The sequence below is a fragment of the Brassica napus genome, chromosome C3, assembly GCF_020379485.1.
Source record: "Brassica napus cultivar Da-Ae chromosome C3, Da-Ae, whole genome shotgun sequence".
In the NCBI taxonomy this organism is placed as follows: domain Eukaryota; kingdom Viridiplantae; phylum Streptophyta; class Magnoliopsida; order Brassicales; family Brassicaceae; genus Brassica; species Brassica napus.
Genome location: NC_063446.1, coordinates 928920 through 953783, shown reverse-complemented (window position 1 = coordinate 953783; position 24864 = coordinate 928920). Strand labels below are relative to the sequence as shown.

Below are 24864 nucleotides of genomic sequence, written 5' to 3'. Positions count from 1 at the left end.
GAGATATTAATTTATAAAAATTTCTTTATTTAGATTTCCTATTTTAATATATATTTATTCTAAGGTAAAAAGATTATTTGATTCTAGTGTATAGACATTAATTGTTATTTTATGAAATTTTACATTTATATTAATTATATTATATTATTTGGTGTATATAATATATATTGCATATAACTTAAATTTGGTTTTAGATATAATATTACTAAATCTCATTAAAAATATATTAAGTGTTAAAGAAAATATAAAGATAATTCCATTGAGAATATAAAAAATAATATAGTAATATGTTCTTATTTATATAAAATATGTATATATATATATATATAAATTATTGATTTATGATTTTAATGAGACAATATATTTACAAAGAATTTTCTAAAAAACTATTATCTTATTATTTTATCGATTTGTGTCAAATTTTGAACTGGCCCAACAAAATTTATTAATTTATAGAGATTATTAATTTATCGAGTATTAATTTATAGAGGTTATACTATAGTTTTAAAAGTTAATAAATTGAAATATTATATCCCACGATAGAAAAATTTGAGTGGTAAAATGTTTTAACGAAATTTAGTTGATGTATTTTTATAGAATTTAATCTTTTGTTTTAAGAAAGAAACTCATGAAACTGAACACAACACGTAATTTTCAAGTTGCAAAAGCGATTCAGTTACCATGACGGTTCATAAAAAGTTCAAACCGGTTGGAATAATCAAAGGGTCAAAAGTAAAAGCACATATGGAGATGGTTGCGCCACGTGGACGATAACCCACCACGAGCCATACCAAATTAACATTACTTCCCTCGCTTCAGTTTCGTAATTCATTTTTTTCACATCTCTGAAACACATCAAATGGGGAAAGGCGATAATCTTCCGAGTCCAGGTTCGTTCGATTGTAATTCCTACTGAAACCTTCTTAAGATTTTTTTTTACTTGTACGATCTGATTATTTTGATGGATCGTCATCTTCCTCTTGGATCTGATTATTGATGTAATAATAAATCCTCTGTTTTTGTGTTCCTGCTAGGTGAAACTGGAGCTGCGGCGACGGATCAGGCAAGGGAATTCGAGGGAAAAGGAGCTTGTGAATTCAATCAAACTCGATTCTCTGATCAAATCATGCCTCATATCCTCAACTTGTGAGCCCCATATTATTTTTTATATGCCTTCTGTTTGATTTTTTTTTCCTCGATTTTGTTCAGATTCTGATGTTTTTATTTGGGTAGTCCACTTGATTATAGTGGTACTTGTAAGTTTTAAGGCATGGCTGCTTCATAACTGCGATTAATCGCCTCATACTTGTTTCTTGCATCTCAAGTCACATATTTGATTACAGTGCAAATCACAAGTTTGTTTTCCATAAGAAAACATAGCACACTGTATGAACTTGGAGTTTGTAGATTGTGATGCTACTAGACTTTTTCATGGCATTTTTGAGTTGTGTGTTGAATTTGATTCTGATGTCTTAACGCAGAGAGTTGTGGGATTTTACAGGTATGGGGCTAGCGCAAAAGCCAACGACTTTGACATGTACGCACCAAATGCTTCGTTTGAGGACCCTCTTACACATGCTCAAGGGTAATCTGTATTGAAATCAAACTTGTAATCGTAACTCAACGAACACAAGAACTCAAATCTCTTTATTAATCACTCAAAGCTTTAGAAAAGTAATCTCAAAAAAACTAAAGCTCCCGACTCATAAGTTATCATAGTATCTCCTTATATATTGATTCTAATTTCCTAAACTCATTAGGAAACATATAAGTAACTTTTCCTAAACTCATTAGGATAGCTTGTAGCCTAAGTTAACTTCAAGCTTAAGTCAACATTCTCCCCCATAAGCTTGAAATCTCCATTCTTCATATCTTGAACTCCAATGAGATCTCTCATCTCTTTGAATTTGATTCTCCCAAGTGATTTAGTAAAAATGTCTGCCTTCTGTTCCTTACCGGCGACAAACTCAACATCCACGAGGCCTTCTTCAACACATTCTCTAATAAAATGATACCTCTTGTGTATGTGCTTACTTCTTCCATGAAACACCGGGTTTTTGGTAAGAGCAATGGCAGATTTATTGTCTATCTGAATCACTGCCTTGCTCGTATCCTTATCTGTTATTTCTTCCAGCAACTCCTGAAGCCATAACTCTTGCTTTGCAGTTTCTGTTGCAGACATAAACTCAGCCTCGCATGAAGATAATGCGACAGTGTCCTGTTTTTGTGAGCACCAAGTAACAGGGCATTCATTGAGGTAAAAAATGTGTCCCGTTGTGCTTCTTCCATCATCAGGATCTACATTATAACTACTGTCACTGTAGCCTATCAGTCCTCTCTTGCTATCACGTCTGTAATACAGTCCAAGAGCGCATGAAGATATTGTTGGACGGTTGAAGGCTTATGAAGAGAGAATTCAAGTTGAAGAACAACAAGATGATCAAGGGAAACTTTTGTATGCCAATATGGACTCTCAACCACAACAAGACAGCTATGGTAGAGGAAACTCTCAGAGTGGTTTCGATAACAATGGTAGAGGAAGAGGAAGACGAGGAGGTCGTTTTGGAAACAGAGGAAGAGGACGTGGTTACAATGGTTACAACAATCAACGAAATTGGACGCAAGGAAGAGATGCATCCAGAGTAGTGTGTTATCGTTGTGATAAAACTGGTCACTATGTATACGACTGCCCTGATCTTAAGCTTAAGCTGCAGGAGACACGAGAATGATAATGATAGCACACATGAAGCAGAGGAACTAATGATGGATGAGATAGTCTTTCTCAATGAAGAGAACGTCACACCAAGCAGATTTGAGCCATACTCGGAGAGCGACAATGTGTGGTACTTGGATAATGGTGCAAGTAATCATATGACCGGTAATCGCAACTACTTTGAAAAACTAAACGAGAAGATAACAGGACAAGTGAGATTTGGTGATGATTCTCGTATTGAAATAAAAGGGAAAGGATCAATTCTATTCATAACAAAAGATGGGAAGCGAAAGATCCTAACTGATGTATACTTTATACCAGACTTGAGACGCAATATCATAAGTCTTGGACAGGCAACTGAATCAGGTTGTGATGTTAGAATGAAAGAAGATTACTTGACGTTATATGATCGAGAAGGTAACTTGTTGGTGAAGTCGATCAGATCAAGAAATCGATTATATAAGGTGGTTATGGAGGTTGGGAGTGTTAAATGTTTCCAGGCCGAGAAGATCATTGATTCAACAATCTGGCACGCAAGACTTGGACATCTCGGTCTCGATACCATGAGATCAATGATAAACAAGGAAGTGGTTGGAGGAATACCTAACATGGAGGTCGAGAAGAAAACCTGCACGTCATGCTTGTTGGGAAAGCAAATAAGAAAGTCGTTTCCAAAGACTGCAACTTATCGAGCCTCTCATGCTCTTGAGTTGATCCATGCAGACCTTTGTGGACCTATAACTCCATCGACAGCAGCTCGAAAGAAATATATTTTCGTTTTGATTGATGATCATACACGCTACATGTGGTCAATTCTCATGGCAGAGAAGAGTGAAGCGTTTGAGAAGTTTAAGAGATTCAAGAAGATTGTTGAGAAAGAAACTGGATCAAAGATCAAAAAACCTTACGAACAGACAGAGGTGGTGAGTTCACCTCACACGAGTTTCAGGCTTTCTGCGACAGCAATGGGATACAACGACATCTAACCGCACCCTACTCACCACAACAAAACGGAGTCGTTGAGAGACGAAACCGAACTCTAATGGAGATGACTCGGAGTATAATGAAGCATATGAGCATACCAAACTATCTCTGGGGAGAAGCAGTAAGACACTCGACGTATCTTATAAACAGAGTCACGACACGAAGCTTGAGTGACCAGACGCCTTATGAAAGCTATAGAAGCAAGAAGCCAAACGTGGAGCATCTTCGTGTCTTCGGCTGTGTCTGCTACGCCAAGAATGACACGCCACATCTCAGGAAACTGGATGATAGATCGCGAGCACTGGTTCATCTTGGAACTGAACTAGGATCCAAAGCTTATCGGCTATATGATCCAAAGGCGGGCAAGGTGATAGTAAGCCGAGATGTAGTGTTCGATGAACACAAAAGCTGGAATTGGAATAAGAAAGGAAAAACAGTAAGCAATGAAAAAGAAACACTTGCATTCCCTTCTTATGGAGATAAAGAACCCCCACTTGAAGAAGAAGAACAGAGGAATGCAAGCGATGAGGGTAATGGTGGCGAACAAGATGGAGACAATGAATGCGAGTTTGAAGATGTTTGTAGCGAAGAAGAAGATGATACGGAGTCTCCAACCGAGTTGAGAAGATCGACGAGGTTAACCACAAGACCTAGATACCTCGAGGATTATGTCTTATTGGCCGAAGAAGCTGAAACCGAGAGGATACTACTCTTGATTAATGAAGAACCATGGGATTGGAATGAAGCAAAGAGAGATAAAGTCTGGAGAGACGCTTGCGAGGATGAGATTTCCTCCATAAAGAAAAACAAGACGTGGACTCTAGTTGAACTTCCTTGTGGTTGTAAAGCGATTGGTTTGAAGTGGATTTTTAAAATAAAACGCAATGCAGATGGGAGTATAATCAAATACAAAGCCAGGCTTGTCGCAAAGGGCTATGTGCAGCGGCATGGTGTCGATTTTGAAGAAGTATTTGTTCCAGTAGCAAGAATAGAGACGGTCCGAGTTATCATTGCGTTAGTCGCGTCTAATGGATGGGAGATCCACCATCTAGATGTTAAAACGGCGTTTCTTCATGGAGATTTAAGTGAAGAAGTTTACGTTTCACAACCAGAGGGCTTTAAGATCAAAGGGAGTGAGAACAAGGTGTACAATCTACATAAAGCTCTCTATGGCTTGAGACAAGCACCTAGAGCTTGGAACATCAAGCTAAAGGGGATTCTTAAGGAATTAAACTTCTCCAAGTGCTACAAGGAGCCGTCGTTGTTTAGAAAAGAATCAAAGGGGAGTGTTTTACTGGTTGCAGTCTATGTGGATGATTTGCTAGTTACAGGTTCGAGCTTAGACGTTATTCAAGACTGTAAGGATGAGATGGCAACGAAATTTGAGATGAGTGATCTTGGTAAGCTTAGTTACTACCTTGGTATTGAAGTAACTCAGCTAAAAGGTGGTATAATCTTGCATCAAGAGAGGTATGCGAGTAAGATATTGGAGGAAGCAGGGATGAGTGACTGCAATCTGGTTCATATTCCCATGGACCCAAGTCTGAAGTTATCAAAAGCTCCACAAGAAGAAGAGATCAATGAGAAGGATTTTCGGAGAAAAATTGGATGTCTACGATATCTGATTCATACTCGACCTGATCTAAGTCATTGCGTGGGAGTGCTTAGTCGTTATATGCATTCGCCTAAGGAGTCACATGGCGTGGCTCTCAAACAAGTGCTCCGATATCTGCGAGGATCATGCGCTCTTGGACTGTATTACAGACGTGATAGCAAGAGAGGACTGATAGGCTACAGTGACAGTAGTTATAATGTAGATCCTGATGATGGAAGGAGCACAACGGGACACATTTTTTACCTTAATGAATGCCCTGTTACTTGGTGCTCACAAAAACAGGACACTGTCTGCATTATCTTCATGCGAGGCTGAGTTTATGGCTGCAACAGAAACTGCAAAAGTTTCCCTTGATCATCTTGTTGTTCTTCAACTTGAATTCTCTCTTCATAAGCCTTCAACCGTCCAACAATATCTTCGAAGCTTATAGTATTTAGGTCAAGGAATTGTTCAAGCGCAGCAGTGATATGTATGAACTTCGTACGAGGAAGGCTCTGGAGAAATTTCTTCACAAGCTTGGATTCTTCAATAACCTCTCCCAAGGCTGAAGACTTTGAAGATATTTCTGCGAGCTTTCCAGAAAAATCATCAATGGTATCTGTTTCCTTCATCCTCATTCGACTAAACTCATCCATTAAAGTTTGTAGACGTGCTTCCCGAACCCTGTCTGCTCCCACATGTCTCGACTTAATTGCTTCCCATACTTCTTTGGATGTACTGATATTGCCGACTTGTAGGATTAGATGTTCCGGTATTGACTGGAACAAAAGAGCTCTCGCCATATCACTCTTGTCTCCATCGTCCGAGCCTGGATCGATAGATTCCCAAACTTTATGTACCTTAAGCGCCACTTGCATTTGTATGCTCCATACCGTGTAGTTGGTTGTGGTAAGCATCAGACACTTAACCGCCGAAGAACTACTCTCCTTCGGTTTAGTAGTGGTCACCGTCAAGTCTCCCATGTTGTTAGTCTCTCATGCGAGTTCGATTTCAATTTGATGCTCTGATACCAATTATTGAAATCAAACTTGTAATCGTAACTCAACGAACACAAACTCAAGAACTCAAATCTCTTTATTAATCACTCAAAGCTTTAGAAAAGTAATCTCAAAAAAACTAAAGCTCCCGACTCATAAGTTATCATAGTATCTCCTTATATATTGATTCTAATTTCCTAAACTCATTAGGAAACATATAAGTAACTTTTCCTAAACTCATTAGGATAGCTTGTAGCCTAAGTTAACTTCAAGCTTAAGTCAACAATCTGCTCATCCTACTGATACCTTCATATTCCTTACTATGAAATTTCATCTTCTGCCCTCGGCTTTACAGGGTGAAGCAAATCAAATCAGCATTTTATTCACTCTCTAAGGTATATAATCTCACTCCATTCTTTACTACTATGATGATGGTACTACTACTCAATCTCACACCATATTTCCCCTTACAGTTTTTTGGTGAGTCGAAGATAGTTGAATACCACGTTCAAGAAAATGATATCGCACCGGGGAAGAAAGAGGTTAGAGACTCTTCTTGTTTTAGCCTACCCCTCGTTACTACTATAATCTGATCTTTAAGGGTAACTTTTTCATTATCTAACTATAAGAAACAACTTATGGAATAAAAAAACAGATACTAATAGACAACAAACAACACTACAAGATCATGGGAAAGGACATAGACATGACCTCTCTCATCAAACTCTATGTCGAGAATGGGAAGATTGTCCGACACGAAGACTGGTAATAATAACTACTAACTCCCCATCCCTTTTCTCTTTATCCTTTGTGTCATTTCATTTAAACTGATTCTTGGGTAATTGATGTTATAAGGTGGGACAAGAAACCTCTGAGGAACAGAGACACGGTTAGCTTCCCATTAGTCGGTCGGTTTATGGAGATGGGTCGCAGAGGCATGATGCTAGCTACTCATGCCATGATGGGTTTTGGTAAAGATCCTGACTCCCGTTGAACAAGGAGAGATTCATCAGGAACAAAAACAGTTATAATTATATTATATAGTGTCTAGGCTCCTCAAAACACTCCTTCTATCTGTTTGGTTTGGTTTGGTTTCGGTTTAGTTTTATATATGCAATATGTTAACGTGTGATTGTTATATTAGTCACCAAAACTCTCCACAAGAACATAGACCATCACTGAAATGGTGAAACCTATTAACATCTCTAACAATGATAAATCTTCTAGTAGCCATCGATGCAGCCTTCATGAACTCATGACAGTCCACACAGATCCTCAGGTTCTTCATGATCCTAACACTAGAGCCCTCTGGCAAACACATTAGACCAAAAACCAAAGCCAGCTTCTCGCTGTGCTGCATCAGAAGCTCCTCTTTCTTCCTCTCCTCCACGTCGTGCAGCTCATGTTCTACTCTTGGTTTATATCCAAACTTCCTCAGTTCGATTACCAGACTGTCTAGCTTCAAACAGATCTCACGGATTCTAGAATGACCGCTCTCTCCAACGCTGAAAACGTGGACCTTGTCCTTGATCTCAATCCAGCTTTTTCCTCTCACTTTCCTTACTTCGCTGTCTCTGAGAAGCTTTCTTGATTTGACAATGTCCTCCCAGTGATTATTTGCTGCGTATATGTTGGATAGCAAGACGTGATTACCCGCATTCTCTGGCTCTAACTCGAATAGTTTCTCAGCTGCAACCTCTGCCAGCTCAAGATTCTTGTAGACTCGACAAGAAGCAAGAAGAGAGCCCCATATGGAAGCAGTGGGATCAAAAGGAATAGACTTTATCAACTCATACGCTTCGGACAACAGTCCAGCACGACCAAGAACATCAACCATACAAGAGTAATGAACCACATTCGGAGATACACCGTACTTACTTCTCATGAATCTGAAAAACCTCCTTCCTTCCTCCACCAAACCCGTATGAGCACAAACAGATAACAAGGAGCTAAAAGTAACCTCGTTCGGTCGCATCCCATCTTGCTGCATCTTCTCAAACAAGATCATCACTTCCTTTGGACGAGCATGCTTTGCGAACCCGGAGATAATCGTGTTCCAAAGCTCAATATTCTTATTCTCTCCCACTTCTGAGAAGATGATATAAGACTCTCTCAAGCTTCCGCATTTAGCATACATATCAACAACAGAGGACGCAACAAAGACATTAGAAGCATACCCTGTCTTATGTATAACAGCATGCATATGTTTCCCTTCTATTAAAGCAGCCAGATTCGAGCAAGCGAAGATTACCGAAGATAACGTGAACTGGTTCTGCTCTAGGCTCATTCTCTGACCTCGACGGTAAAGAAGCAGAGCCTCTTCGTAACTTTTGTTCTGAACATAACCTGCTACCATAGAACTCCATGTAACTGAGGTTTTCTCCCGCATAAACTCGAAAACATGTACAGCGTCTTTGATCATCCCGCATTTCGCATAGAGATCAAGCAAAGCAGTTCCAACGTACACGTGCGTGTCGAGACACGCTTTGAGTGATAAACAATGCAGTTGCTTGCATTCCAAGGCATCGCAGTTCACTCCACCACAAGCGGAAAGAACACTAGAGATCGTGAATTCGCTAAACTCAACTCCATCTTTCCGCATCTCCGAGAACATATTCAATGCTTCTGACTCCATTTTGTTCCGTGTATACAAACCAATCATAGTGTTCCAAGACACCAAGCTTCTTTCGCGCATTCCATCGAACACCTTGCGTGCAAGCTCCACAAAGCCACATTTGGAATAAGAGTTGATAAGAACATTCGACAGAGAAATAACATCTTCATGCATCTCAAGACGGATAATCTTCCCATGGCAAGCTTTGGCTTCCAGAACGTCTCCATTTCTAGCACAAAGCTGCAAAATTCGGATTAAGTCTGAAGCTTGAACCACGTTGCGATTCGCAAACTCATCGTTATATCGGTCTAGTGTACAATCATCCTGCTCATAAGTAACCAATACAGAGAGATTTCGAGAAAGAGAACACGCATGGATTCTTCTGGGTAAGATTTTGCATAAGTTCATCGTGAACCCAAGTAGGTTCTTCCTTAGTTTGAGACTGAGAAGATAGATTAAAAAGGTGTTTTATCCACGAACAGGCCCAATTCTAAATCAATAATGTTAAGCTGAGACCCTATTAGACCCTCTTTCTCAGATTGTGATACAGATTTTTGGTGAAAAATAAAATTTTAATTTCTCCTCAAAAAAAGATAAAAGCATTTCAATCCCTTTAATACTCTACTAAAAATTATAAATGTTCATATATAAATTAATTATTTAACATTTTAGTTTAAATCTTTTCATTTCGATCAAAACATTGAGTCAGTATGAGAAACAACTATATAAAGGCATCATAAGAAAAACGATCATCAAAACATAAAACCATGGAATAGAAAAAGAGTGTAGCTTTCAGTTTAGGACATAAACCTCCAATCAAAAGAAACAATAAACATTTCAAGAACAGCAAGTCTTTTGTCCCTAACTTCAAAACAAAAACAGCCAATCTAAATATCTCTCCTGATCGACTGATAACAACAACAACCTCCTCAGAACCTTCTTGGTGGCCTGCTGAAAGCAGGTGCAGCCTGTGGCTCGACTTCAGAGATGCCACTAGTGTCAGACATTCCAAGGGAAGCAAGCATCTCCAGAGTCTCCTTATCGACCTTGATCACATCGGTCTTGATAGCAGACTCGTCGGGCACAAAGTCCATGCGGCGCTCGCGCTCTTCCTCTTGAAGCTTGAGCGAGATGCCACGGACCGGTCCCTTCTGGATACGCTTCATCAAGTGGGTGGAGAATCCAGCGATCTTGTTGCGGAGACGCTTCGAAGGGATGATTGCGACTTCTTCGAGGATCTTCTTGTTGGTGTGGAAGTCGAGTGTCATGCGAGAGTAGTACTTCTCGATGACTTGGCGAGATGATTTCTTCACGGTCTTGGTTCGGACACGCCCCATCTTTTAAGTTGTCTGAAACTTACCAGGTAAGAGAAAACTCATGTCTTAGCAAGAACACACTGAAGTAGTCATGTCTTAAATTTTCAACGTAATGGCATGATACTAACAAAGCAACACATATGAATTGTTATGGCAATCACAATCACAATCAACATATGAACACTGAACTTATTATCAAAATCTAAGCCATTGACGAATCTATTAGCAAAACCTAAGACTACACGTTTCACAGGACGAGAGCTTCTGGTTCCTATGTGTTCCTCTGTTATAAGGTTAACCAGAGCGTACCTGCTAGGAAGATGAAGCTGCGGCAAAAATGAAGAAGAGACGGAAGAGTGAGTTTACCTTTGCTTATAAATAAGGTTCCCTCTTTAGGGTTTGGTTTTTTTATTCACCTTACGGGCTCTAACATCAGTATCAGCCTCGTATTATTTTGGGCCTAATTCTAATTCAATAATGCTTAGATGAGGCCCATCAGCCCAAAGGTTAAAAAATTGTGTAATATTAGAGTTGTCTTTTCTTTAGTTCGACGACTTTGTTTCTTGAAAGAACAAAGATCTACCACGTAAACAAAAATTTAGGCTACTTTGGCCCAACAAAAACAATTCAAGGGAGTGTAATTTCTTGTATTATGCTAAGATAATCAGTGAAGCTATCAGTTTAAAGTCAAAGTGTTAATAGACACAGACCTGATTTCGGGTGGGAAGTGCAGTCCACGACAGGTCATTTCCCGGGTTTTTATACGGACGTATCCGCAACTGTGACTTAATTAGTTTCCGCATCAGGAGGATCGAACCCGGAATGAGTTTGCATCCAAAGCCCGTCCACTACCACCGGACGACGAGGTCCGCTCCTATCTTATTCTACTTCGATTAGTTTGGTTAAAAAATAATTGATGTGGTTTGCTGATCTAATCAATTGGTGAAAGAATAGACATATAAAATCTGCGAGTCCATATTTTATGATTAGGAATGTTGAATAATGTCCAAGACCAAGTTGAGGACAAGATTTACACATCATGGAATGGAATGTTTTGTAACTTTAATTTAACTTTATGGATGATAAATATGTGGAAGGTATTGCAAGTTGCCAAGAACTTCCCTGTTTAAGGAGAATCTAATCAAAAGTCGTAACTCTAATCCTTCTAGCTATTTTTCCTCTTGCGGTCTTTTTTTGGAGAGACAAACAACTTGCTATCAAATATAAAGATCACAATGATTCGTAAAGCGAATGTCAAAGCTTATGATAAGTTGAGAAAAATCGTAATGAAAATGTCAACAGAAAAGTGAAAGTAATTATATTATACCTACATCTAGCTATGGACTAATGGACTCACTAGCTTCTGCACAACTTGCCTTAGATTGCGTCTTGAGTGGTTTTAAAGAGGTTGACATTTTTGTGGTCCCATTCTTTATTGAATCATGATTAAGCTATAGGCTTTTTCATCTACTCTATTGCATCTTACAAGTCTAGCTAGTCTCAATTTATACTACATACAATACCTTTTTTTTTGTTCGAAATACTACAATACTTTATTCTAAATCCGAACCATATTTTATACACCTTTTTCATGGCCGTCGGAGAGGAAAAAAGTGGTGTAGTTGTTATCCTCGAAGGATCAAATTAATGGTAATCCAATGTAGAATCCAACATTAAGGTTTGTGATTAGGATAAAGGCAAATTCGAAAGAGAACGCTCACACTTAGATTTGAATGAACCAACCCTTTTGGTGATGGAATTAAACTCATGGCTTAAGTAAAGTGTTGTTTCTAGAAAGAGATTAAATATATGTTATTGCCAATAGAATCAATCTTTCTTATTGGCAGAATATTTTCTGAAAACAAATCCAAAAATATATGAATAAAAAGTTTCCAACAATGTGAAGATCTTGAAAAATTGGGCTATTCATGGATGGTCCCTATCTCTAGGAATATAGTCACAAAAAAAGAGAGCGAGATTGTGAGCAAGTATATCGTCTCCCACTTAAACACACTTATTTCAGATTCGAGTATATATATCATCCACTTAGAAATATATAAATGTAATTATGTATATTATATTAACCAAAATGCTCACGTAATTATTGAGAGTGTTCAATAAAAGAATAATTGGACTGATTTGATTATTCGATTAAGATTTACAGATTCGATCCTGACTTACACAGTCCTCTGCAAGAAAAGATTAGAAAATACAGAACTTAAGTATAAACTAAACTTAAAATGAAAACATATTTAACAAACCAAAACTTTTTGAGCATATACTTAGGTTTGTAGCCAATGAAGGGTATAGGAAATACTGTAGAATAATATATTTTGTCCGTTTAATATTGAAGTTCCTAGCTAACACGAAATAATGTTGGGCAATTCTCATAAATAGATCATTTTCAAGTTTTGATCACAAAAATAGAACACAAGGAGAAAAATGACCAAAATGTTTTATTTAATAAGTAAAAGAACTCTAATACCCTAGAGATATAAAAAAAATAAAAAATTTAAAAAAAATTATATTTTTTATAGTTTTAGATTATATGTTTTCAAATTCGATATTTTTTTTTTATTTTTTTTCAAATTTTCTTTTTGTAATTCGAAAATATTTTTGAAACTATTTTTAAAATTTTTATTTTCAAATTTTTAATAATTATTTTTTATTTTATAAAATTTTAAATCTCAATTCTAAATCTCACCCTTTAACTCTAAACCCTAAAGTTTAGATTAGTTGACCCTAAGGGTATAAGTGTATATTTATCTCTTTAATGAAACATTTTAATCCTTAGATCTATATTTGTGACAAAAAAAAATTATTGCTATCATAGGGTAATTTTCTAGTAATGTTCTTTAAGCTAAAGTAACATGTATTACACTTGAAATGGTATCAAAAATGTTATTTGGTTCGATATGTAAGAACATTACTGATTGACATGTATACAGAGTCTTTTATATTTGAGAATATTTAACAGTACGAAAAGGTAAGTTATTGATCACTAACACACTGACCTCGTAAGTGAATAATTAAAGGCTAAGAACATAATAACTACGTATATCAACTATCAATATTGTGTATGAGAGAACAAAATAAATAAATAACAAAAAGAATGTGTTATATCCTTAAGTAATTCGTAACAAGTGATCGTGGAAAAAATAAAAAAGAAAAAGGTGATATTGTTGGACTTGAAGCTTCGGATAAAGTCACGTATGTGTGTCCCGTGATAAAGATGGGGACCCTTCGCTATCAATTGTATGCCATCTCTCGTATTCATGAGAGGCTTATGTCTAGCTAACGTATCCATTTAGTAAGGGAGTGTATCATATATTCATATATAATACGCCATATCTATTTCATACCAGATCCTGCCTTATACGATTGATAAAGATTGATGTTTAAATGTCGCAATCTTCTTTATCGGATAGGTGTAATTTAATATAAATAAACGGATTAGTGTAGTTAAAAAAATACACGTTTAAATTTTTTGTTAACTACTTAAATGTTACACAATATGTTTTGAGTGAACAAAAAAACTACTCCAATGTTTAGATGTTGCATAAGAAAAATAAAATACGGTGATGATTAGTTCGACTGTGGCTTTAAAAATTTAGCCATAGATGATTAGATGTAGATAAATCGGTTATAGCCGTAAAATTGTTACTGTAGACTTTTTCTGCAGAGACTTTTACTGTAGTTAAATTTGTTGTAACCGTAAGCTGTAGGCTGTAGGCTGTAGATATTTTAAAATAAAATATATGAAATATGTGTTGTATATATAAAATTATTATTTTATATCAATTAAAATAATTTATATTAATATTTTTTAATAAATTATCAAAATTTATTGTAATTTAAAATGTGATATATATGTAAATATTTATAAAATTTTTTATTATGATTATATAATTTATTTGATATTATAGATATTTTTTTTATTTACAGATTCTACAGCCTATAAAAAGAAGATATAGAGTTTTTGCCTAAATTACATAAGAAAAAGTTTTGCTTTATTCTTTTTTTTTGCTGTAGCTTTAAAAATAAAGCTAAAGCATGATTGGTAAAACTAAATAAAAACTTGATGTAGACTTTGATTTTTAAAAGTAAAGCTACAACATGATGGTAAAATTTAGTGATTTAAAAATAAATAAAACTAAAGTATGGAGATAAAGTCCGACTAATCACCCCCTATATTTGCAGTGGACTTTAATTTTCCTCACAGAAAGAAATATATACATCAGTTTCCAAAACTGTTAAATAATAATTCTGTCACATATATATTCTCAATAATCACCCTCTGCCAGAAACAATCAAGAGTCCAAATTCCCCTAAAGTTAGATTAAATAACTTTCATTAATTATTTCAAAACCCCCCTTCTTTTGAAAATAGAGAGTTTAATTACATAAGCTAATTTTTAGGAAAGAAACTAAATAATGTTCACTTATTCACACTTCAGTTAGTTCTTTCAAGACCTGTCCATCTTCTTTCACACCAAAAGACCCATTCGCTTCAGCGTCAGAGCTGGCATGAACACCATAAAACAAATACACAAGCACGATCAAACCGGAGAAGAACCCAAACCGGACGTACGACGGTGCGTCCAACGAACCAAGCAAGAATATGTTCAAGAAAATCGACACGCAAGGGGTCCACGGCATGAACGGGACACCCCATAACTCGGGTTTGTTCGCCTGAGGGACCACGAAATGGAAAATAAGCACGATGGCTATAGCCACCACCGCACTTGCACCGAGCATGAAAGCCTTGACCTTCCCTTGTGGCGCAAGTTGCCAGATGAGGGTGAAGACAAGAGAGATGGTGGAGAATAGTGTGAGAAAAGTGAGTGTCGGCCATGGCTTGGTGGGTCCTACTGGGACGTAACGCTTGAAAATGAGAGCGTTTGCGACCATGTAGAAGACGAATAGGGTTCCAATGGAAACGAGGTTTAGTAGGATGTTAAGGTCGGTGAAGAGGGCAAGAACCGCCGTGAAAATGCCTGATATGAATAGAACAAAATATTAAAACAAGCGTTAATAAGACTGATCTATAGATTATTCCACCGGCGACAAAGTCTAGTTGAAAATGAAATTGAAGATAGTAGTGGGAGAAATGATTTAATTTATTTTGTCTTTCTTTTGCCATAGTAAGAAATAAAAGTTAATGCTGTTGATAAATATAGCAATTTTTTAGCTAGTGGGAATGCTAAAATTGGCAAGGATAAGGTTGGAAGCTGATGACCCTAAACCATAATGATCCACTTTGTGACAATGTGAATAGCTTTATGAGGAAAAAAACCCAATGTTTATGCATATATCCTATGGATAAAACAAAGTATATGGCTCACAACAATGCTCTGATCAACTTAAATTATGGATACCAATAATTGTAAAATGTTGATTGTCATGACTAAGGTGTAACCATTGAGATACTGCCAATATATTTCGAATATATGTCTTCCATGCATTTTCAAAAATATCTTCACGGTTTTTGTTTTTATAATGATATGATGATTAGTCGGCCAATGGATGAAGTTCCTTATAATTATCCAACAAAAGTGGAATATGTGTTTTAAACACTAAGGGAACACGAAAGAGACCAAAGAGACCCACCAAGCAATATATCACAATCAAGACCGTTGAGAAAGACTGAATCTTTTGGAAGCTCAGAACTTCACACAGAGCAAAAGAAACCAATGGTGAACATGACATCTAGCCATCGTACTCAATATGCTCTGTCTCTCTTAAAGTTTAAGACCCAAACACCACAAAACCCATGACGTCCCTACGTTTAATATACCTTATACAGATCAAGATCATGATCAAGATCAAGATCAAGATCGATAGGGGAAAAGATTTTAAATTGGTGGAGTCCAAAAGTTTTGATTTTGAAATATATTTTTGAAATGGACACGTATAGATAACGTAATCACGTGGATCGTATGATCTTTGAGAAAACGTTAAAACATCAAATCAAAGAGAGAAGAAAAAAAGATCATGACAACAACTGAAACGGTTCTAGCTTCCCTTTCTAACCTAACTGCTTGCCTCTATCACACTTTATATGGACCAAAATGCACAAAATCTAATTTTACTAGTATATTGATTTTTCATCATCATTGTTTTGACAGTAATAATATAAAATGAATGCGACAGAAAAAAAAGAAACGTACCAAGAAAAGAGGAGGCGTTGACTGGCGTAGATGTTCTGTGATGAATCTTAGCGAACCAAACGGGGACCACTCTGGACCGTCCGATGACACACATGTACCGAGCTTGACCTAACATGGCCACCAAAAGTGATGTTAAGATCCCAAAGCTAGCTCCTATCCCCACCACTTTCGTCACCCACTCCCAGCCGTTGGATCCTCTGAACGCCGCGGAAAACGGCGCCTCCGGATCTATCTGCGTTACACATGTCCGCCGTTTTCAAACCCCCAAAGTCAAACAACGTACCGTTTTTTCTTTAAAACATAAATAAAATAATAAATATTTAAATGATTACGGACCAGATCGTATGGGAGGAGCATTGACATGGAGACGGCCATGAGGCAGTAGAGAACCGTAACGATGGCGACTGAACCGGAGACACCGACCGGTATGTCCTTAACCGGGTTTTTCACTTCTTCCGCCATGGTCGAAACGGCGTCGTATCCTATATAGCTCAAGTAAACCATGGCGGCTCCGTTGAAAACTCCCGCCGCGCCGAACGGGAAGAACCCCGAGGGATGCTCCGGTTTCGCCGGAGAAGTCAGATTCTTCGAGTCTCCTCTCAAGAACCCCATCACGATCACGAACGCTATGAACGCGATGTGAAATGCGGTCATGATCATGTTCACCTTCGAGCTCTCCCTCGTGCTGCAGCAGATGATGACGGTGATCGCGAGGACCACGACGACGGCGACGGGATCGATCTCGTTGAACCCGGCGGGGAGGGCAGAGACGACGAAGCGCCATTTGTGAGTCGAGATCCCGAAGGCGGTTCCCAAGTAAGCCGTGAAGCTCCTCGAAACGGCGGCGTTCGACATCACGTAGTCCAGCACGAGATTCGCTCCGGTGAAGAACGCCGGAAACTCGCCGAACGTGATGCGGATGTAGCTGAAGGCGCCGCCGGCGACGGGGAGGTGCACGGCGAACTCCGTGTAGCAGAAGGCGGAGAGGAGAGCGCAGAGGCCGGCGATGGCGTAGGAGACGACGATCGAGGGGCCGGCGTAGAGGCGGCTCGCGCGGCCGGTGGTGACGAAGACGCCGGCGCCGACCATTCCGCCGATTCCGAGACCAATGAGATCGTGCCACCGGAGAGTACGGCGCATGTGCTCGCCGGAGACGGCGCGGACGCGGCTCATCTCGTCGGAGGAGGTGGAGACAGAGACAGCGCGGCGGGCTAAGCGGGAAGGGGTCGAGGAGAGGGAGTTAAGGTAGACGCGGAGGCTGGAGAAGGAAGAGTGGCCGCCATTGTTGCTGCTTTGCACCTCCATTTTCACCGGTTTGAATTCGGGTCGGGTCGGGTCAGATTGTGGAGGACTGAGAACTTTGGTGATTTAGACAAGACTTGGTTATATAATAGAGAGATTATGGAAAAAATGAAAGGGAGAAGAATAAGGATAAAAGATAGTGGCGTTTTGCTGTAATTAATGATAATGTTTAAGGGTAATTTAATATTACCATATTATTATTAAGAAGAAGATTGTTCTTATTCACAGTAATCTCATAAGCATCGTCTGAATAAGCTTTACTAAACACAAGATGCCTTATCTGTTTGGTCCGGTCACAATTAATTTTATATATTACCAATTATGCTAATGCTTTTATAGATTCATGTACAAATCCTAAACTAGTTTGGTAAGTATATAATAGTATGACTTTCAGAACTAGCTATGCTTGTAAATAAAATTTTATTGACCAAATAATCTACTAAAAGTAGCATCTTAATTAATGCCATTAGATTGCGTGAGAAGATAAAATTGATGTGACTATAGACTGAAAGTTTGTAATTACGTTCTTGCTAATTAATTTGCACTAACTTATGTACCTACAATTAAGAACCTCTGTATATAGTTGTACAACTACACTTGTTCGAAACGTAACGACTCTGCTTCAGAGCTTCTTTGTTAGTTCCCGATAAAACCGTAACGGACGTTAAAAAAACAAAATCAGACGGCGTTAACTTCCGAATATATACGTGAGACACGGTAACGACGACGTTACCTTTGACGGCTATATAGGTCTTGAAGGTTCACACGTGTGGCAATGAATGTGACACGTGGGATACAGTTTCTTAAACAAATGGATAAGCACACAGGTTTTAAAGCATATGTAGCGTGACCCAAAATCGAGGAAATCAGTTTTTTCCTTTTCGTTTTGTGTTGGTTTTAAACATCTCTTACAATCTTCTAGGAATATTCATATCAAATACCTTTTGTATATCACAATTTGGATATCATACTATAATAGTCCTGCTATAATGTAATAGGCGATTATTTTAATGAAGTGACTTCTGTTAGGTCAGCACAAGTCAAAGATTGTCAAGACCAACTATAACAAAATGTCCAAGATCATTTTTACATTTAGTTTTAGCTTCAATGAAAGCTGAATGTGACTCATCTGGCACCATCAACACTTGATGAGGTTACTGTAAAATGATTTTGTATATGCTAGGCAAAATGCATGCCCCTTCCAAGATCCAATCACACTCATATCTGGATACATATTTCATTGCATTGACGTTTTTTGGACACGCATTGCACTGGCTTATCCAAACAATAATGAAATATCTACTTGGAAGCCTATCCTTTTCACTATAAAGGATAATTAGAATGAGTGTTAGCCTATCACCAACGTTGACACATATTCGTATCAACCACACACATATACGCATTAAACTCAACCAAAAAATAAAACACTATGATTCGCATGGAGTCCAATCACGAACGCAAAAAAAACACAAGATAAGGGGGAGTGGTTTATACAGCGAGTGGGATGGTCAAATCTGATTTTAGATAAGATGCAAAACTCAGTTTGCATCAATCCGACCACGTCTCACACACTGTATATCAGACCTGCCCATCATCTCCTATAAATTAATACAACTATGAATATGAATATTTTAAATAAAAATGTTTACCTTATCATACAACAAGCAAACATATAGTTCAAAAAAAAAAAAAAAAAACAAGCAAACATTATAATCTCATCATCTTTTTTTTTTTTGATAAATTGTTAAATTAATTCAAACAAAAAAAATTGTTTTACACTTTCGTGTTGAGTTTTTTCATAAAACAAAACTGGATTCAAAACTTTATCGAATGACAAACTTGGCTAGACCTCCCGTGTGCACCTGGTCACAGATGAGGATAGCCGATTTCGTACATTTTGTCCACCAGTTTGATCACTGTCTCGGTGGTGTCGGTCTTTCTCCATGTTTTCGTTGGTTCCGTTCCCTCCAGATCGCATACAAAGTAGCATGAAACACATCTCACAAGAAATGTTTCAGTCATATCTCTATTTTGATCCAATAGGAGTTGCATGAGTTGTTCCCACTGATTTGTGTAGCGAGCAGCTAGCAGGTTCTGTGTTAGGCCTTTTCAAACCTCCCCCGGAAAACAGCATGTAAAGAACATATGATTTCTTGATTCCAGTGGGTCCAAAGTGCTTAGGGAGGGTTACAGATTTTTTTTGGCAGTGCAACTAGCTTAAAACAGAATTTTTTTTTTAAACAGACAATTAAACCATAAGTTTGTTTGTATGTCAAATGTGTAAGAAATGTGGATTCAATTGTGATTCAGCAACTACAAAATATATTCATCTGAGCATCACGCCCATCACGTAATCACGTTCGAATTCTCCATTTGAATCTCTCTCGTGCCGAGGGCTAATTTAAGTTGGATCAGCCCATAAGGTAAGTACGTATTATGGATCAAATGATAGATTGTTAGCTTACGAGCCCAATTTAAACGCCCCTTTTGGGGGATTTAACTAACCCATTTAATAAATGTTCCTTTTTCACCCCCTCGTTTTCGAAGATAATATCAAAACTAAAACATGTGATAACAGCCAAAAAAACTTATAAAAAGAGCAAGCAATTAGTAGATTTTTCTTCAAAGAGCCACGTGACGGCTGCGCTAGATGCCATGTCATTCAGGCACATCAGTAAGATGCCAAAAAGTATTTTTGAGAAACAATTAGGAGAATGACACGTGACTTAATATTGCCATACTGGTGAAGAGTCGGTCCACGCACCTTCCTAGAGTGCGTAACGTATCCACTTAATCCGCGGATCCAATTAGATTAGTAAAAGTGTGTAAATCATATTAAAACAAGTAAACTACTCTGCGATTAAAGTAAGTGCAGCTAGAATACTAAAATACTCATTGAAGTTCCTTTGTTTTCTTTAATTAATTTGTTGAAGTTGGTTGAGACTCGACAATATAATAAATAAATAAAATGAAAATTTCGGATAAGATAAGACAAAACTGAATGTTGTCTTTGTTTTACTGAACATAAGTATATAATAAGTGGTATATCTTCGTGTTCAAAAAAAAAAAGTGGTATATCTAATCTCAATATAAACGTGCAATCTTATAAACAAACGAAAACTTGTTTAACTGCAGCATGGAACTACGAATATTGATTAGCATATTCTTCATTAATCACTAGCAAGAGTCTTGAGTTTTGAACTTTTAATTTTAAAATAGTTGAAAATTGTGTGTTTTGACTAACATTAATGGCCTGACTATCAAACATTGGTCAAATTTTGCGGTAAATACATAAGTAATCTGGTCAAAATGTAAAAAAAAAAAAAAACTGGTCAAACTGTTGAGCAATCATTGTACTGTCTTATTTGAATGACAAGAGTTGTATTCCCTGAAAGATGCGTATATGGATTATATCGCCAAGAAACATGAAAAGTCAACAAGTTTTACATATGCACTGAAAGGTAACACAGCAAATTATAGCAGAGGAAGTAAGGCGTTAGTATGATTTAAGTTTTAAATTAAACGGACGGTGTAGCAAAGCAGCACATTGGACCCCCAAGAAAAAGAAGAAGAGTGACAGGTATATAGCAAAGAGACGGAGACGGTGGATTCCTTCGCGAATGTGAACTCAAAAGAAACTTTTCTAGACTGCTTTTCTTAATTTTAGGCGGTTAGTTTTTTCAAATAGCCACGTGTCGAGATATTATTGGAAATTAAAGTGGCATATGCTTATAAAAGAATTAGAAAATAAAAAGTCAGAATAAGAAAGAACTGTAACAAACTGGAGCATAAAAATACAGTCATCAGGGGTCAGGTGTGTAACCCTAAAATTAAAATAAATAAGAAAAAAAAAAATAGAGAAGAGAGAGAGACAAAAGACATCCCAATTGCAGAGAAACCGTGTTGAAGTTGGTCTCTGAGCTGCTTCTTCGCCCCTCTTTATATTTTCCAGCAAAATTATTTTCCTTTTACTAAAAACTTTTCCAAGAAAAAAACCGTATAAATTATCTGAGAGTCTTCAACAGTTTCTCCAACATCCAACAAATTTCAGATTTTATTTGGCGACTTCTTTTCAAACCACTAATAAATCTTTGGATATGGCGTCGAGTCAGTGGACGAGGTCAGAGGATAAGATGTTCGAGCAAGCGTTGGTGCTTTTCCCTGAGGGATCTCCCAATCGGTGGGAGAGAATCGCCGATCAGCTCAACAAATCGTCTGGTGAAGTTAGGGAGCATTACGAGGCGTTGGTGCACGACGTCTTGGAGATCGATTCCGGCAGAGTCGATGTCCCTGATTACATGGATGACTCTGCGGCGGGTTGGGACTCAGCTGGTCAGATCTCGTTTGGTTCTAAACACGGCGAGGGGGAAAGGAAACGAGGAACTCCTTGGTCGGAAAACGAACACAAGTATGTGTCCTAAAATCATAATTTACCAAAATTATTTTAAATTAGGGGTTTTGGTTTGTTAGGGAACTGATGAATTAGCATAATTCAAATTTATTGTCGTCAATTTTTGCTAAATTTAGGTGATTAATTACATTGTTTAATATTATGGATCTTTTTGTTACAGATTGTTTCTGATTGGATTAAAGAGATATGGTAAAGGAGATTGGAGGAGCATATCGAGGAACGTGGTGGTCACTAGGACACCGACGCAAGTCGCCAGCCATGCTCAGAAATATTTCCTTAGACAGAACTCGGTGAAGAAGGAGAGGAAGAGGTCGAGCATACACGACATAACTACGGTGGATACTAATTTAGCCATGCCTGGTTCCAACATGGACTGGACTGGACAGCAGGAGAGCTCTGTCCAGGCTCAGCAGCAGCAGGGCATGTCGGAGTTTGGTCAGGAGCTGACTCCTGGTGGCCATTACGAGGAGTTCGGTTATCGGATGTGATAAAAAAAGGGAGGAAGTTTGTCATGGTTTTAGTTTGTTATAGTAGGGGGTTTTACACATTTTATGTGAATAGGAAAGCAATAGCATTGGGTTTATTTTCTTACACTGATGAAATGATTATGAAAGAATAAAAAAAATAGTGTATAGAAGTAAGCTTTTTGTAACACACGAAGTATGTTTGGTACCGTTTTGGTATTTTGAATCAAATGCATACGGTTGTTTTTCAACTGAGGCAGTCATTTATATTTTTTTATAACAAACACACAAAACAAACATACATCAGGAGGGTAACAAGTACAGAGTCTCAAACCAAGAGGACAAAGGTCAAACTGTCAAAAGGCTTATTTTTCACTATTGCTTTGCCTTGTGACCACATGCTTCTGCGGATGATGAACTCAGGGTTTCTTTTCCTCTGGCTTCTGCATAAGAGAATGGAAGCAAACGATCAATGAACGGGTTCTTTTATTTTGATATGTTACTGCTAGATTAGGGTACTAGATATGCCCCTAGTTACACGTTATTTAAAGAAAAAGAAAACAGAGTGTAAGTATGATTAAAGTTTACCTTTCCTGCACTTCCTTTCTCACTATCTGGCTTCTGTTGCTCGAGTTTCTTCTTCCTCTCAAGTATCTCCTTCTCCATTTTCTACAACAAAAAAGGTTTTGGGACTTCTTAGATGTGGGTTGTGAGAGAACTGGATGATAAATAGCTTCATAAACTAGACGGCGTGCCAAAATACATTTCATTCAACACAGAGAAAATTCTTCTGAGGCTGAGAAATGCAACACAACACAAATAGCATTTCACATTTTTGAAAACTATAGGCTTAATCACACAAATAATACAAAAAATAACATTCTCTTTGACTTTGATTTTTGAAACGAAGACAGTACAATTTATATCAAAATTCAAAAGTATGGATCCAAATCTATCTAATCAGGTTAAAGATCAGATCTAGCGTCATTTCCATAAATGATAGTTTGATCGATTTATAATGATCAGATATTTCTTCATCTGGATTTCATCTCTAAACATTGAATCCAAATAAGCAACAGCGCATTAAAAAAAACTCTAATACAGAAATCAAGAGACAAAGAGAATGAGCTTAAGATGAAGAAGAACCTGGATGTAAATAGTCTCTTTGGCGCGTTCCTCATCGCTAAGCACACGACCTTTGTCGTCGCTGAAGCACCGAACCGATCCAACGGAACGAGATGCACCAACCTGACTCTCCCCTAAGGATCGAGCCAAACCTAGCCGTGTGATCGCATAACGAGCTGAAGACATCTTTGCTAATCACTTTGATTTTTCTCGAAATTGGTTTATTGTCTTATGCAGAGAAGGAGAGTCTCGTAGCAGATTCCGGAAGAAACCGCTTTAACCGAGCATATTTAAAGCCCATTGGGCTGTTATTGCCTAGTTTTAAGCCCAGCATCGTTTTTTATTTATTTATTGTTATTCATTTGTTTAACGGAAAGTTGGTTCCGAGAACAAGTCCGATTGGCTTGGAGGATAAAATAATTTGGTATAGGCATGGGCGTTCGGGTCTTCGGATCGGGTTTGGTCCAGTTTCTTTTGGATCTGGATCTTTCGGATCCTAAATATTTAGACCTACTAGGTACTTAGAAATTTTTGGTTCGGGTTCGGGTCGGTTTTTCTCGGGTGCGGGTCGGTTCAGGTCTATAATTAAAATACTCATAAAGTAGCCGTAATTTTTCGGGTCCGGGTCGGATTCGAGTATTTAGGATCTGAAAAGGACATGACATACCCAAGTCCATCAAATTTAGTTGATATTTGTCATATATATCTAAAATTTTACAAAATAAGTTAAATGAAACTATTAATAATTTTAATAAAACATTTTTAAACTCTAAATTTTACATTTTAAAGCTTTATATTACTAAAAAATATTAAAAAATAATAACAAATGTTGTTAACAAAAGATATTTCAACTAAATCATAAAATAATATATATAAAATAGAACACAAAAACATCATAGTTTTAGATATACATATTTTTAAGTCGGATACAAATCGGTTCTTATCGGGTCGGGTCTATTCGGATCGGTTCTTTTCGGTTCCGGTTCTTTCGGATAAAAAAAATTTAGACTCAAAAGGTACTTGTAAATTTTCGGTCCGGTTCCGGATCAGATATTTTTGGGTCGGTTCCGGTTCGGATCTTCGGGTCCAGGTTTAAATGCCCGGGCCTAATTTGGTATAAATTAGGAACGTCAGCAACCAAATCAATGCGTCTAAATTCGACTCACTCTCACAC

At 37.6% G+C, this 24864-nt stretch overlaps 6 protein-coding genes across 8 annotated transcripts; 2 read left to right on the top strand and 4 right to left on the bottom strand.

Moving 5' to 3' along the window:
* Positions 1-752: 752 nt before the first annotated feature.
* Positions 753-7421, top strand: LOC111204244. Its single transcript, XM_022698519.2, has 7 exons — positions 753-890; positions 1035-1146; positions 1502-1585; positions 6645-6684; positions 6763-6831; positions 6945-7054; positions 7145-7421. The coding sequence occupies exons 1-7, from the start codon at positions 860-862 to the stop codon at positions 7281-7283; spliced, it is 585 nt and encodes a 194-aa protein (XP_022554240.1). The 5' UTR covers positions 753-859; the 3' UTR covers positions 7284-7421.
* On the bottom strand, positions 7407-9542 carry LOC106428227 (pentatricopeptide repeat-containing protein At5g04780, mitochondrial-like). The gene has a single exon (XM_048751803.1). It carries the CDS (start codon positions 9309-9311, stop codon positions 7434-7436), a length of 1878 nt encoding a protein of 625 aa, XP_048607760.1. The 5' UTR covers positions 9312-9542; the 3' UTR covers positions 7407-7433.
* Positions 9543-9652: 110 nt separating this feature from the next.
* On the bottom strand, positions 9653-10630 carry LOC106382999 (40S ribosomal protein S17-2-like). 3 transcript variants are annotated; one of them, XM_013823104.3, is made up of 2 exons: positions 10529-10630; positions 9653-10252 (listed from the first exon to the last, which is right to left on the bottom strand). In XM_013823104.3, the coding sequence occupies exon 2, from the start codon at positions 10238-10240 to the stop codon at positions 9833-9835; it is 408 nt and encodes a 135-aa protein (XP_013678558.1). In that variant the 5' UTR covers positions 10241-10252; positions 10529-10630; the 3' UTR covers positions 9653-9832. The 3 variants fall into 3 exon arrangements, with proteins under 3 accessions (XP_013678558.1, XP_013678557.1, XP_022554236.1); XM_013823103.3 differs by having other exon boundaries at positions 9653-10263; positions 10529-10616; XM_022698515.2 differs by having other exon boundaries at positions 9653-10258; positions 10529-10616.
* A 3923-nt stretch (positions 10631-14553) lies between these two features.
* Positions 14554-17909, bottom strand: LOC106358536 (cationic amino acid transporter 6, chloroplastic). The gene is made up of 3 exons (XM_013798354.3): positions 16725-17909; positions 16389-16620; positions 14554-15215 (listed from the first exon to the last, which is right to left on the bottom strand). The coding sequence occupies exons 1-3, from the start codon at positions 17691-17693 to the stop codon at positions 14665-14667; spliced, it is 1752 nt and encodes a 583-aa protein (XP_013653808.2). The 5' UTR covers positions 17694-17909; the 3' UTR covers positions 14554-14664.
* A 3592-nt stretch (positions 17910-21501) lies between these two features.
* LOC106358534 (transcription factor DIVARICATA-like) lies at positions 21502-22816 on the top strand. Its single transcript, XM_013798352.2, has 2 exons — positions 21502-22098; positions 22262-22816. Exons 1-2 carry the CDS (start codon positions 21788-21790, stop codon positions 22587-22589), a joined length of 639 nt encoding a protein of 212 aa, XP_013653806.1. The 5' UTR covers positions 21502-21787; the 3' UTR covers positions 22590-22816.
* Positions 22765-23964, bottom strand: BNAC03G01720D. The gene is made up of 3 exons (XM_013798353.3): positions 23712-23964; positions 23154-23234; positions 22765-23008 (listed from the first exon to the last, which is right to left on the bottom strand). Exons 1-3 carry the CDS (start codon positions 23874-23876, stop codon positions 22985-22987), a joined length of 270 nt encoding a protein of 89 aa, XP_013653807.1. The 5' UTR covers positions 23877-23964; the 3' UTR covers positions 22765-22984.
* Positions 23965-24864: the final 900 nt, after the last annotated feature.